At 41.3% G+C, this 14339-nt stretch overlaps 1 protein-coding gene across 2 annotated transcripts; it reads right to left on the bottom strand.

The window, feature by feature from the left end:
• Window positions 1-883: 883 nt before the first annotated feature.
• On the bottom strand, window positions 884-12892 carry LOC123972119 (angiopoietin-related protein 3-like). 2 transcript variants are annotated; one of them, XM_046051378.1, is made up of 8 exons: window positions 12857-12892; window positions 5236-5672; window positions 4556-4666; window positions 3430-3550; window positions 2912-3025; window positions 2403-2498; window positions 1886-2158; window positions 884-1767 (listed from the first exon to the last, which is right to left on the bottom strand). In XM_046051378.1, the coding sequence occupies exons 1-8, from the start codon at window positions 12876-12878 to the stop codon at window positions 1547-1549; spliced, it is 1395 nt and encodes a 464-aa protein (XP_045907334.1). In that variant the 5' UTR covers window positions 12879-12892; the 3' UTR covers window positions 884-1546. The 2 variants fall into 2 exon arrangements, with proteins under 2 accessions (XP_045907334.1, XP_045907333.1); XM_046051377.1 differs by lacking the exon at window positions 12857-12892 and having other exon boundaries at window positions 5236-5742.
• Window positions 12893-14339: the final 1447 nt, after the last annotated feature.

The following is a 14339-nucleotide window of genomic DNA, read 5'->3' as shown; positions in this document are numbered from 1 at the left end:
GTGTGGTGCTTCTTCCATTTCCTGATAACTGCACCGACAGTTGATCTTTTCTCTCCAAGTTGCTTTCCGATTCTCTTGTAGCCCATCCCAGCCTTGTGCAGATCAACAATCTTGTCCCTGATGTCCGTAGAAAGCTCTTTGGTCTTGCCCATGGTGGTGATGTTGGATGCTGGTTGTTTGGGTGTTGACAGGTGTCTTTTATACAGGTAACGAGGTGAGGCAGGTGTATTTGATGTAGATAATTGGTTGGGATTGGGGCTGTGTCTTAAAGAAAGACTAACTGGCTTGTAGGAGCCAGAATACTTGCTGTTTGGTAGGGGGTCATATACTTGTTTTTCCTCATCAGATGGTTATCAATTTTTATAAATTCATATGATGTGATTTTCTGGGATTTTCTTTGGGATTCTGTCTTTCACTGTTAGAATGTACATATGATTAAAATTGTAGATTGTTGCATTCTTTGTAAGTGGGCAAACCTGCAAAATCAGCAAGGGGTCAAATACTTTTTTCCCCCACTGTATCTACATGAGACAGAACAACACTGCCCTCTGGAGTTTTTTTTTACTGTGTTGTTAGGGCTCCTGACAACACAGTACAAAAGAGTTTGGCATCACAACATCCCACTGCAACATTTTGTAAGTTTTAGTACAACATGTAGCAACATTGTGATGTGCATTAGTTATTCATTTACAAGATTTCACTTTTTGAAAAGGCTGATTTTGTCTCCATCAATTTTAAAAGCGTAATTTGTTAAAAATGTTCTGAAAAATAGCATACATCTCAAAATGTTAACTAATAAATGAAAATGTTTTGAGAAAGGTTTATTTGCACAATGAGAAAACATGCAATGCAACTCTAGAAAGAAACAAATGTGCATAGTCCAAAAAAAAATTAACAAACTAAAAACAAACAAACAAAAAAAAAACATATTGATTCTAGAATGACCCAAAAACATGACTGTACCGATCAGTAACTTTAAAAAATTCTGGACACAGTTTCTTCCTGTCCAAGTTTTCCATTCTCTCGCTGTGAACATGACAAACAGACACGCTGTTGAGTCAGTTTTGTCTCTAACTTTAAAAAAGTATGCAACATCAAAACAATAAGGCAAGTCCTGCCCCACATGTTGGGAACCACTGCTGTATACAAAGAGTCAATGTGACCCAATATAAAAACTTATTATATATACTCTATGTAGCTGTATGTTTTCATTTGTTCTCCATAACATTTGACCTCTAAGATACAGTGAGTGAAGATGTAGTTTATGCTAACTGCATTTTAGTATATTTTAGATTACACAATAAATTCACAAGTGTCCTATCCTATTAGGTAGCAATACATTATTTTGGCTTTCTCTCTTGAGGACACAACAGCACTGTGTCCTGTGTGACTGAATTTAATCTACCAGAAGTCGATACATATGGAGGAAAAAAGTTCCTCTCTGCCTTCCTAAATCATGGATGCAGCTCACATGAAGCAATGCCAATTATGTCCTGAAGAGGCCACTGTTTAATGCAAAATTTTACTGGAGAATATTGGCAATGGATCAGAGAGAGGCACCTGCCTCAAAGGAAGCTGAAGTGGTGGAGGTGGTGCTGGGGGGAGCCACAGGGTAGACAGAGATCTGAGTGAGCTTGAGGGAATAAGAAGTCTTTTGGCCCAGCTTCCATTGAATCCCTCTCCTACGCTCTGAACGCCCCTTAGGTCTCATGTGGAAATATCTCCCGTTCAGGTTGGCGTCTCCGCAGGCGTTGAACCACCATCCACCTGGAAGTTGACAGAAATTACATGTTGTGCGACTGATTCCATGTGACAAGTATTCATTAATCCCCATCTTTGCATTACATGAGGAGACACATGTCTCCCACATGCACATCTGTTTTACCTGTGTAGTTGTGGGCACAGTTGGACTCCTGGTGCTTATCATTGTCTCTGTCCTTGGTGGAGAACATCATGCCTGTGTGGTTGATCATGGGGTCTGGCAAATCTCCAGACAAAAGTGTGAGGTGAATGGCATAGTTGCTCTCTGGACCATTAAGGTGAAATCTGTATTCGATATAGCGCCTGCCCTGTTTCCAGTCTTCCAAGTGAATGTGAAGGACAGAGTTGCCCTGAGCCGCTAGAGAGTGGATCTTCCTGAGACCCAGCCAAAACTCCCCTGTGAGAGAGACGTTATTGAGAGGTCAGAGCTGACATGATTTACAAGCATCTTTAAGAAGTGATGCACACAAAGGTATATGCAGAGGTGGAGGTATCCTTTTACTTACATAGTTTATAAAATAATAAACGTTATAATCATCATGTAAGCCAAGTAATTTAGAATTTGGCAGTTGAAAATTAATTTTCCAACATTATATGGGTAATTGCACTTAGAGTCTTGAGAAGCGAATAGTGCCTCTCACCTTGAAAATCTCCAAACCCATTTTCATACTTCTCCCAGATTTGATCGAAATTCACTGAGCCATCCCTCCTTCGCTGGATGACTGTTGCTCCATGGTCTAAATGGAAAAAACAGACAATACTGATGACTTAATTTGAAGTTATAATCTTTAAGATTTTCATGAAATAGCATTTAATATTAAAGGTTGATTTTTTTTTAAATGCATTTACAGTCTGTTTTTTCTTTCTCTATATTTGTTTTCATAGTTAATGGCGGAGTCCGCCTTTCTCCTGCTGGATTCACAGCATACAATCCATGCACGTAATCCAGCATTACTGTTGTAACTTCAACTCATTGATATCAGCCTCACTGTTTACTGTTCACTCCAACATCTGCTACTACCCCTGCTTTACATTAAGGATTACAACTTTAAATAAGATAAACAGCTGGACAAAGACTAAACCATGATTAATACGTTTTTGTTTTTTTAAATTTTGTGTTTTAAGTTTTGTGCTGTTTGTGAGACAGTACCGTTGCTCATGTCACAAAAGGCCATGAAGGGCTCCATTCCATTGGGTCTGATGGCATAGACACCACTGACTCGTTCTCCTCTGTTGAACAACTCATTGCAGTCTAATGGTAGATCTAAAAAATGACCACAAACCTCAAGTCAAACATAATACTGCCCAGAATAAAGATTAGCTGCAGAGTGGTAATTTGGAGCAGAGAAGCACACTTGTGACCAGTAGGTCAACAGTTCATATCAGCAGCATTAGCAAGAATAACGTGTGCAGGGTCACTGATTGCTCAGCAAGTGCTGAAAATGTGAATGTACTAGGCAGCTCCCCGTTATAACTGCATGAAATTGTATAAATGTGAAGCACAAAATTGCTGGAAATTGTATGGACACATTTTTAAATAACGAGCAGTGACACCGTAAGACTGAATATATAACAATTGTGCGTGCTGATATCATTGTATGGCAAATAAAATATACCAAATCCTAATATTAATCTCAACAATTCCTCATGTTTTATTATCCATCTTACTCATCATTTCGGTGGTGCTGGTAGAACTAGAGGTCAGATAAGGGGTGAGTGTTGGTGCTTCACTTTTGAAGATTTCAGGCATCCTCTCAATGGTCTCTTGGGTCAATGTGTTGGCTGTTAGCTGGGGAAATAGGGAAACACTTCAGCCTGCAGACATCATCCTTAGACTGACTCTATAGAAATACTGTGGATTATAAAGCAATTCCACACATAATAAATCTTGGTTTGTTGCAAAAGTAGAACTTTTCCAAAGTTTTTAAGATATTTTACGGCAACAGTATGAATTTTTGAGTTCTCAAGACCAAGGAAAATGCAAATGTGTTATATCATTGAGGCACTGGCTAAGATTTAAAGTCTAAATTATATAGTACAGCACCATGCCTCCATTAAGGTTTCTTTTTACCAGCACATTCAGTGCAATGCCATGATGATGAGAGCTCCTAACTCAAAAAGCAGGCACAATACTCTTAGGAAATTCCTGGAGAAATGCATACTTTTGCACAGCAACAGACTAAAACTCCACTGCCCATCCACTCTGACTGAAGGGACTGTATGGACATCTTTGGAGTGGAGATAGGGACTGGAACCTATATTTAATTTTAGAGGAAATAAGCAAGACTCTCCCAAAAATTGAAGTAATGATCAAATACAACACCCTCTCCCACAATATCTCAAAATAACATATTTTGGCAAACATAACCAAATGGTAAGTCACTCTCGATTTTTGAACCACTATTACATGTACTGAATGAGTAAAACGGGAACCAGCACCAGATCTATGGCCGCTACACTTGAGCACCCCAGTATTTTACCCAGATTCCACTTAATAACAAATAAAGAATTAGATCAGATGACGCTATAGCCTGATATGTATGGTATCAATTGTAAAATCTCTTACGCTGAGGTTGCGTGACCGGGCTTGTTGGAGACATTTCTTCCAGAATGCAGTATTAAATATCAAAATGAAAGTCATCTATGTGATGCTTCTTTTAAAAATAAACGTCACAAGGAAAGAATGAATCTGGGTGAGAAATTTGAGAAATTCAGCTACCCTCTCAGCAGAAAGACAAAGTACATAAACTTCCACCTTCCACCTAATCATCTTCCTACAGTCCCTAAGATTTACCTTTTCCTCCAGAATCCTGATCTTAACCCTCTGGTTGTTGAGCTGGTCGCTCTGCTCCCTCACAGCCTTCAGCAGCTCTATGATGCTCTGCTCCTGGCTGTGGACCACCCCCTGATCAGGGAAGAAAGTCATGGGAAAACATGAGAACTGTTAAAGAATGGTGTTATTTACTTTTACTTTTTGGTGCTATTACTGTGTGATACCCACTTTAGTTTTTCCTTTATTTGCATATTTCTTTTTCCTTTATACTGACTGTTGTAATTTTTTATTTTAATTTTGTTTAGTTTTTACATTGATTATTGTGAAACACTATGTAACCTATATTAAAAAGTGCACAAATAGCTACTATTTTATTATTATTATTATATAGTTAATATTACACAGAATATTCTGAGTCTGTCTTATAGCAGTCATACACTGGGAGAACAAATGCAAAACAAATCACTGTAAAGGATAAGATTGCATACTAATTTTTACCGAATAGTGCCATTACAGTAAGTATTCAAAAAGCCCTTGTTTAAAGCTTGTTTCCATCTATTTAAACGACCATAACATTTACAATCTAATATAATATGCGTAACTGAGATCAGTATTCAATAAGATGTTGAATTTCTTCCTGTGCAGAATAGGCAGGAGAACAATCCAAGAGCAGGTTTCCTTTCTAACAACAGGTGACTCACCCTAAGGCCATTGATCTCTGCCACTTGTTCCCTCATCACCAGGCCATGTGACAGACTGCTCAGCTTCTCCTCCAGGCCTTCCACCTTGTTCTGCAGGCGACTCTTCTCCAGTAAGATGCTGTCCACTTTGGAGCTGATCTCAACAGACAGGCCCTTGATCTCTTCATTGTTGGCCTTCAGTACCACAGTGGTCTTCTTCAGCTCCTCTTCCTCCTCTTTAATTTCACTGGCGAGCACTGACAGCTGGTAAAACGAGTGGTCAAAAATGTTGAGCTTCTGGAGGATGTCGTTTATCTGTCCCTTTGTCTTCTGCACAAACTCCTGCAGGCTCTGACCCAGCTGGAGGAGGCCGTTTCCCAGAAGACGCACATCATCCAGAGCAGCAAAGTGGGAACGATATTCAGCTGGGGCCTCAGGCTGGATGACAGGCTGCTCCTCTTTGCCACAGAGAGTAGGGACACAGGCAGCAGCCAGGAGAAACAAAAAGGGAATTAGTGTAATTCTCATGTTGTTGTCGTGTTGCTTCTCCAGCTCTGTGGCAGTCCTCTCCCTCCGCTGTGACAGCACACCCTCTGAGTGAGGATCCTCGGCCTTTATACTCTGACTGCAATCAGGTCAATGATTAACCTGTTCATCTGATCATTATCTGCATGGCCTACAATGCAGCAATGGTGATGTAGTTTCCTCATGCTGAGTGGACTATTGAAAGTTAGTTAAATTCAGCAAAATTCAAATTTCAATAGTTAGTTTCGAAATTATCATCAGTTGGAATGTTTAATCAACAATCAAACTTGTCAATGGTTCAAGGAAATTTAATGATTTGACAAAATACTTGAAAGTTGTAAAATGTATTATGCATAATAGGGGAAGAAAATATAGGACTTTCACCCAGGAGACTAGGATTCATGTCCTCTGTAGATACCAATAGTCAACAGTTTACGGATTTAAAGTTACATAATGTGACATACATTACATAATGTATACTTACTTTATCCCAAACCGGGATCCTAAACATAACCAAGCAGTTTGTTGCCTAAAACTAACCACACTGGACCTTTTCAAAACTTTAACCACATGTTAAAAGTTTGTCTCATACAGAAGCTAAAGGATAGGCTACTATGTGCATCAGAATGAGATGCCAAGTGGTGTGATAAGGCAGCATTGGTTTTTGACGACATGGGCTGAGAAACAGTTGGAGAAGTTGCTCTTAGCATCTGATATTGTTGTGGATGGGTACCTGGTGAATCTGTATGAGAAGCAGAGGGCTGTTTACAAAGCGTAGGTATTGATTACCTGGGAATGAAAACAGGTTGGCTTGCCACTGCAGCAATGATAAGACCACAGTTAGAAAATAACAAAAACATGTTGATTTGCACAGACTCTGTGTGTGACATAGTGTTTTCAACTGACCTGTAGTTACCTGTGCTGAGGCCATGGCTGGTTTCTGTTATTGTTGCGTGGCTAGTTTATTTCTAAACAGGAAGATGACCCAGTTAACATATACTCAAAAGTGCCTTTTAGTATCTTTTATATATGTTATTATTATTATTATTATTGACATATTATCAATTGAGAAATATGACTTGCAAGTTCATGGTTTTAAATTATTTTGTTTCTTTTTTTATCCAGCAGTTGGTAAGTATAGATGCATGTAATATCAGAGGGGAACACACAATACAAGAAAACAATGAATGTGGAGCTCAAGATGAAATATAACCTACTAACCACATAGGATGGTGACCCATGTTTCTCCTTAACTGAATGTTAACTACAGTATATGACAGCAGGGTTGCATGAGCTCCACAGTGTGTACACAGTAAACAAAGTCCACAACCCTGACTACTGCAAGGGGGTGTGCTCTTTGTAAGGTAAAATGTATCGGTGCACAGTGGCCCACGTTTAACAGAGCAAATGCAGTTTAGCGAGTCAAGGACGTACAGTATAAGGTGCTGTTCTATCTCACACAGGGTCCGCCTTCTACTGGACTCTATAGGTACTACCCCTCCTCCTATCACACGTACTCGCCCACTGAAATTTTGCATACTGTAAGTAGCCGACCAATTGGACGTCGCTACTGTACGTGCGTACCGTATAAATAGCGGTGTCCTCACTGCTCAGCATCCTTTTTTCTTCAGACAGACAGCGAACCGCCCACTGACCTTCACCTCCATGGATGGAGTCGCCACTCCTTGAAGTGCGCCATAGGCACACTGCCGGTGCTTGGCCAACCTCTCCAGGTTTGGCTCCTGAAAGGGAGAGGTTGAGACAGGCTGGGCTGTCCGCAGAGGTGGTACATACCATCCAGGCAGCGAGGGCAGGCTCCACCACTTCCTGCTACAAAGCTAAGTGGCTGGGCTTTCAGCGCTGGTGCATTGAGAAGGAAATGGATCCCATAACCTGCTCAGTGGGATCCATCCTTTCCTTCTTACAGGGCCTAATGGAGAAGGGACTGTCACACTCAACCATTAAGGTGTATGCGGCAGCTATCTCATCTTGTCATGAGGGGTTTGGCGACAGACCTGTCTTCACCCACCCCCTCGTGAAGCGTTTTCTGCAGGGTGTGAGGAGACAACGACCGGTGCTACGTGTCTCCGCCCCCCAGTGGTACTAGCGGCTCTGAGGTCAAACCCCTACGATGCTATCTCTCAAGACAGCTTTGTTACTGGGTCTCACCTCTGCCAAGAGGGTGAGTGAGCTGTGCGCCTTGTCGGTTCATCCCAGCTGCATGCTGCTTCGTGGTGACCACAGTGCAGCAGTGTTAAGACCAAACCCCTCCTTTGTTCCTAAGAACATAAGAAGCTCGTCCAGGTCAGGACCATAGATTTGGATGCCTTCCACCCTCCACCCCACCCTGGGCCTAGGGAGGCGAGGCTGCATCTGTTGTGTCCTGTGCGCACATTATATGAAGTGCAAGGCCCCCATTCGACGCACTGATCAACTGCTTGTTTGCTTTGGTGACGGTGCGATTGGCAAAGCTCTATCCAAGAAGCGCCTAGCCGGATGGCTTTGTGACTGTATCTCACAGGCCTACGTGCAGGCGGTGAGTGTTGAGGAGATTTGCACAACGGCATCGTGGTCTTGTCCATGTCCATTTGTGCATTTTTACCTCTTGGATGTGTCGGGCTCCTTCTCAGGATCTGTGCTCGCAGGTGCGACTCAGGATCTGTGAAGAAGGAGACTGGTGTCTACCATAGACTACCGGTTGTTGGGGAAAACATTTTACACTGACTGTGATGTCCCTGTAAGGGGTCAGGACAGTTCAGGTGTTGGATCTGGCTGGGTCAGATCCCTCTTGGTCATGCCAAACCCCTAGAGGTCTAGTGACCTTTCTGAGGGGTGGCCCACTGCCCCATCACTTAGGATGGCGGCAGCTTAGGGCCTGTAGCTGGTGACCTGTGGCCGATCGTGTCGGTGAGGTGAGCTGTGGTTTGTCGTGGCTGGGCGGACAGTCATCGGGCTCCACACATTGTGCCTATACAGTCCAATAGAGGGCGGAGCCTGTGTGAGATAGAACGAAGGTTACGATATGGTAACCCTAGTTCTATTAGCACAGGCGGAGCCCTCTACGATGGAGCCCCGCCGCTCCACTGCTGTCTGCTGAAGGGTTGGTTGGATACTGAGCAGTGAGGACACCGCTATTTATACGGTACGCACGTACAGTGGTGACGTCCAATTGGTCGGCTAATTACAGTATGCAAAATTTCAGTGGGCGAGTACGTGCGTGTGATAGGTAGTACCCATAGAGTCCAGTAGAGGGCTCCGCCTGTGCTAATAGAACTAGGTTTACCATATTGTAACCTTCATTACGACCCTAAGGGTCATGTGTTGGGTTGGAGTGCGTTCCTTCTCTCTTTAAGGTAGAGGCCCTCCACCCCGTGCCTCAGCTGCATGAGTGAGTGGCAGCAGGGGTGCCTGATCACCACTCAGTGCCTGGAGGATAAGAAGGCTTGGGTTTTTCCACAGCAGGCATGTTTCCTTTTCTACCTGTTACGACTATGCTGCAGACCAACACCCGTGAGCAGCCCGCTGCCAACAAGTCAGCCCAGCGGACAGGGGCAGCCCATTCAACCAGTGGTTGAACACCAGCTTAGATCTTCTGTGAGTCCAGAACAGTATCTGGTTTTAACCTCCTCAGTGGAGAGAGGACTTTGAATATTGGTTGAATATTAAAGACACCTGGTGCCACACTCTAATCAGCTAATTAACTCAAAACACCTGCAAAGGCCTTTAAATGGTCTCTCAGTCTAGTTCTGTAGGCTACACAATCATGGGGAAGACTGCTGACTTGACAGCTGTCCAAAAGACAACCATTGACACCATGCACAAGGAGGGCAAGACACAAAAGGTCATTGCTAAAGAGGCTGGCTGTTCACAGAGCTCTGTGTCCAAGCACATTAATAGAGAGGCGAAGGGAAGGAAAAGATGTGGTAGAAAAAAGTGTACAAGCAATAGGGATAATCGCACCCTGGAGAGGATTGTGAAACAAACCCCATTCAAAAATGTGGGGGAGATTCACAAAGAGTGGACTGCCGCTGGAGTCAGTGCTTCAAGAACCACCACGCACAGATGTATGCAAGACGTGGGTTTCAGCTGTCGCATTCCTTTTATCAACCATCACTTGAACAAGACACAGCGTCAGAAGCGTCTCGCCTGGGCTAAAGAATAAAAGGACTGGACTGCTGCTGAGTGGTCCAAAGTTATGTTCTCTGATGAAAGTAAATTTTGCATTTCCTTTGGAAATCAAGGTCCCAGAGTCTGGAGGAAGAGAGGAGAGGCACAGAATCCACGTTGCTTGTGGTCCAGTGTAAAGTTTCCACAGTCAGTGATGGTTTGGGGTGCCATGTCATCTGCTGGTGTTGGTCCACTGTGTTTTCTGAGGTCCAAGGTCAACGCAGCCGTCTACCAGGAAGTTTTACAGCACTTCATGCTTCCTGCTGCTGACCAACTTTATGGAGATGCAGATTTCATTTTCCAACAGGACTTGGCACCTGCACACAGTGCCAAAGCTACCAGTACCCAGTTTAAGGACCATGGTATCCCTGTTCTTAATTGGCCATCAAACTCGCCTGACCTTAACCCTATAGAAAATCTATGGGGTATTGTGAAGAGGAAGATGCGATATGCCAGACCCAACAATGCAGAAGAGCTGAAAGCCCCTATCAGAGCAACCTGGGCTCTCATAACACCTGAGCAGTGCCACAGACTGATCGACTCCATGCCACGCCGCATTGCTGCAGTAATTCAGGCAAAAGAAGCCCCAACTAAGTATTGAGTGCTGTACATGCTCATACTTTTCAGTTGGCCAACATTTCTAAAAATCCTTTTTTTGTATTGGTCTTAAGTAATATTCTAATTTTCGGAGATACTGAATTTGGGATTTTCATTAGTTGTCAGTTATAATCATCAAAATTAAAAGGAATGAACACTTGAAATACTGTATATCAGTCTGTGTGGAATGAATGTATACATTATACAAGTTTCACTTTTTGAATGGAATTACTAAATAAATCAACTTTTTGATGATATTCTAATTATATGACCAGCACCTGTATATTTTATTTCCAGAAGAATGGAAAGAGAATCAATGGATTATCCCAGTTTATTTTGTCACAGAACGATACTAAAAATCAATATATCAGTCTTACTCTTACTGTGACAATGAATACAAGTGATCCCACATGAAGCCCAAACCCAGTGGTTTAAAAACTCTGTATGGTGATCTGATGCAGTACATAGTCAAAGCTCTCTTCATCTACCTCAGGGGCAAAATTAATTCACCTGAGGTTGTTTTCTGCCAACAGCCATCAGACTATACAATGTTTCCTGCCTGAATGGCTCCTGCTGGAGGGTGCTGAAGCAAGTCCTCTGCAACATGTATATTGGTCTGGCTTGCTCTAAGCACACTGTACACTTTGGACTGATCCATCATTTGCTTGTAATATGGAAACATTTCTCTATGCAATTTCCCTCCTCGACAACGATATAATGACAGTGATATTTAGAACAGATGATAAAGCACTCCCTGTGTCTCTCTCTAAATATTAGATTAAGTATGATTTAGCTTAGTGAAATTTTCATCTCATCACAAACAAACAAATGCAACAACATAACCGGGTTTATATGTAGTAACTGTTATTGCTTTCTCAGGTTTGTCTTTTGGCTGCTTCTAAAAAAACAACTTGATTTTTTTCACAATATTATTTATCTACTGTACACATAGGCTATTTACTTGTTTATTCAAATTGCCAAAGGCAAATAGATTTTTGCGCAGCTGGCATATTTGTAGTCAATCCACATTTACTATATCATTGGTCCTTCCATTGTAGATATTTTTATGATTTCTCAAAAAAAGCATTTTACATTTTCTCGGCTTGTTGTCAGTGAACTAAGACAAACTGACAAAACTTGTATTCCAAAAAGAGGACATTTTGTCTCTCTGCTCCAGGATGCTTCATTCCCTCTAAAGCGGATGTGATCTGCACTTAAAATATAAAATAAATAATAAGCGACAGATTACTGCATTACATTCTATTGTATTTTTACATTCTGAATTGTCACCTACCACCTAAATTTTGTCCATCCCTTTATAAAATAAAGACATTTCCACCATAAATTGGTGCAGAAAATGTCCACCCTATTGAATATTTGGTCAATAAATAATTCTTCATTGAATTCACATTAATTAAGCTAATTTATCATTGAGGTGAAAAGGTGCCATATGCACATTTGAAAAGACTTTAGGCTACTTCAGGAGTGCCTGCATGTATGTAGACTCAGCTGTGATTAAACTAAATGAGAAAAGTTGATCTACAGGAGAAACATATCTGACAGCAATACAGAATGCCTGACCGCCTTACTGCATTATATTACAAATATGGACATTTAACTGGTATATTTAAAAAATGGTAACTGTTGTATTTTAGTTTCTTTTCATCACATTTAAAGTTATAGTTGTATTCCAGGTGTATTAAAAGATATTCAGTTGTATTATAATCTATTTGACAATGGTTTTGATAGTTTATTGCATTAAAAATATAGCTTTTTTTTACCAGGCGAGGATGAAAATATCACATTTTTCTTTATTGTATCTCCATTTAGTCTTTAATGGTAAAATAAATGTGTTAATTTACAATGGATTTATATTCCTTAGCTTCTGACCTGAATTATGCATCTAGGCCTAATGGTTGAGGAGTTATTCCTGATTCATTTTAGTTATATTATTTAAGGTGTTTTTCCAACAGGTTAATAACCTCCGTTCTCAAGGGTCTGTGCTCTTCAGGTCGAAAGGACGGTTTTGATTCATAGGTCACTGTTACATGACTAATTACACTGTTTCACTTTGCCAATGCAGCTACAGCACAACCTGTAACTCCCCTGACCACAAGCCACAGTTACATAACAGACATTAAAATGGGGGAAGATGTCAGCTGTGACAGACCTAAAGGTGACGTGAACTGCTTTAAACTCTTCCATATGCTTTGTGTCATTTCAGTTGTCCATGAAAGATAATTGAGCAATAGCAAAACAGCGTAAAACTTACAATGAACACTTTGCAACCTCCAAAAACATCACATGACTTTTGCTAAAAAGAGGACGTACCTCTTGGCAGTATTTAACTTACCTCCAGCTATACTTTCCACCATGAGCCAGCTTGCATGAGCAATAACAGTCAAATGGGTGGAAAATGAATACCCTGCAGCGATGAGCCTCATGCCTTATGCATTTCACATTGTGGGCCTAAAATTTCTATTTGTATAAGTTAATAATTAACAACTCATCTTTCAACTAATATTTTAAGTGTCTTACAAAATAACGTTATACCCCACATTTCTCCTCATATGTGATGCAACTCTAAATCTTTCTCTGAAACTGTCTTAGAGAACCTTTTTGCTTTTAGGCCAAGTTTTCTGCAGTATGTGGTCAGTCTGTCAGCAGTCATTTGGTCCAATAAAGACTGTTTTTTCTCTCTCTCTCCCTCTAGTCAAACCACAATCCCTCTCGGAGTCAGTTGTCTGCTTGGGTAATGGAAAATGAGTATTTCTTGCTAATTCTTGCTAATTCCTTTTCCATACATGGTGGGGCACAAGGCGGTGGCTGCATCTGAGTGGCTCTCCCTCCTCATCATGTCATATACTTCATCCACATTGGCCAGTTTATTTAGCCTTCAAGTTAGGCTCAAGTTGAATGCTACCAATTGGAGACTGTGATAAACAGTTTTCACTGTAAGGTGTATACTGTGGACTATATGTGATGGAAAAAACATTTGCCTTGGCACAAGGAGACAAACTGAGCAAATTGCACCCAAAAACAAGCATGGACACAATGAAAATAGATGGAGAGAAAAGATTGAGAACTTAACTGTAAAGATAAAGTATTGAATAAACAGAATGAAAAGGAAAGAAAGAACTAGAGTCTACATCCGTGCTAATGATTCTGTGAGGCTGTAGTTTGAGTTCTTTGAACTAAAGGCTAATTTTAGCACAATAGTTTGCTAACATTTGCAAATTAGCACCAAAGGCAAAATACAGATGAGGCTGAATGTCTTGTGTTGTTGGTATTTGGTCATTGTACTGGGCAAACCTTTTTGACCTAAGGATAATTTAAGGGATTGCCAAAGTGATTCATGCTGAGGGGGACATGAATGTCTGAACCTAATGTCATGGCAATTCATCCAATAGTTTATGAGATGTTTCACTAAGAACCAAAAATGTCAACCTCATGGTGGTACTGGGTCAGAGGAAAAGTCAAGCTAGTATGATTCATCCTCTGGGAACCATGAATGTCAATCCATCTGGTAAATGTTGAGACATTTCACTGGATAAAAAAAAACCCTTTGACCTACTGATGGTGCTTGGGGAAACGTTGGGAGATCACTTGGGTCTGGAGGCTTCATACTTAAAAGACATGTCCGCTTTTTCACAATTTGGTGGTAATGTACAGGCAATCAGACCAGACTGCCCTTATAAAGAGCAGAGGAAAGGGTTTCCTGGCATGATGGTTGCACCCCAAAGGAAGATGCTGGGGACGGATTGAAAGAGGATCCATGAGAAATGACAGGTATGCACTGAGAGAATTAACCCCATGAATGGCAACAAGCCCTCTGC

Source organism: Micropterus dolomieu, linkage group LG06 (assembly GCF_021292245.1).
Source record: "Micropterus dolomieu isolate WLL.071019.BEF.003 ecotype Adirondacks linkage group LG06, ASM2129224v1, whole genome shotgun sequence".
Taxonomy (NCBI): domain Eukaryota; kingdom Metazoa; phylum Chordata; class Actinopteri; order Centrarchiformes; family Centrarchidae; genus Micropterus; species Micropterus dolomieu.
The sequence above is the reverse complement of the archived record's forward strand: the minus strand, read 5'-3'. Positions and strand labels throughout refer to the sequence as shown.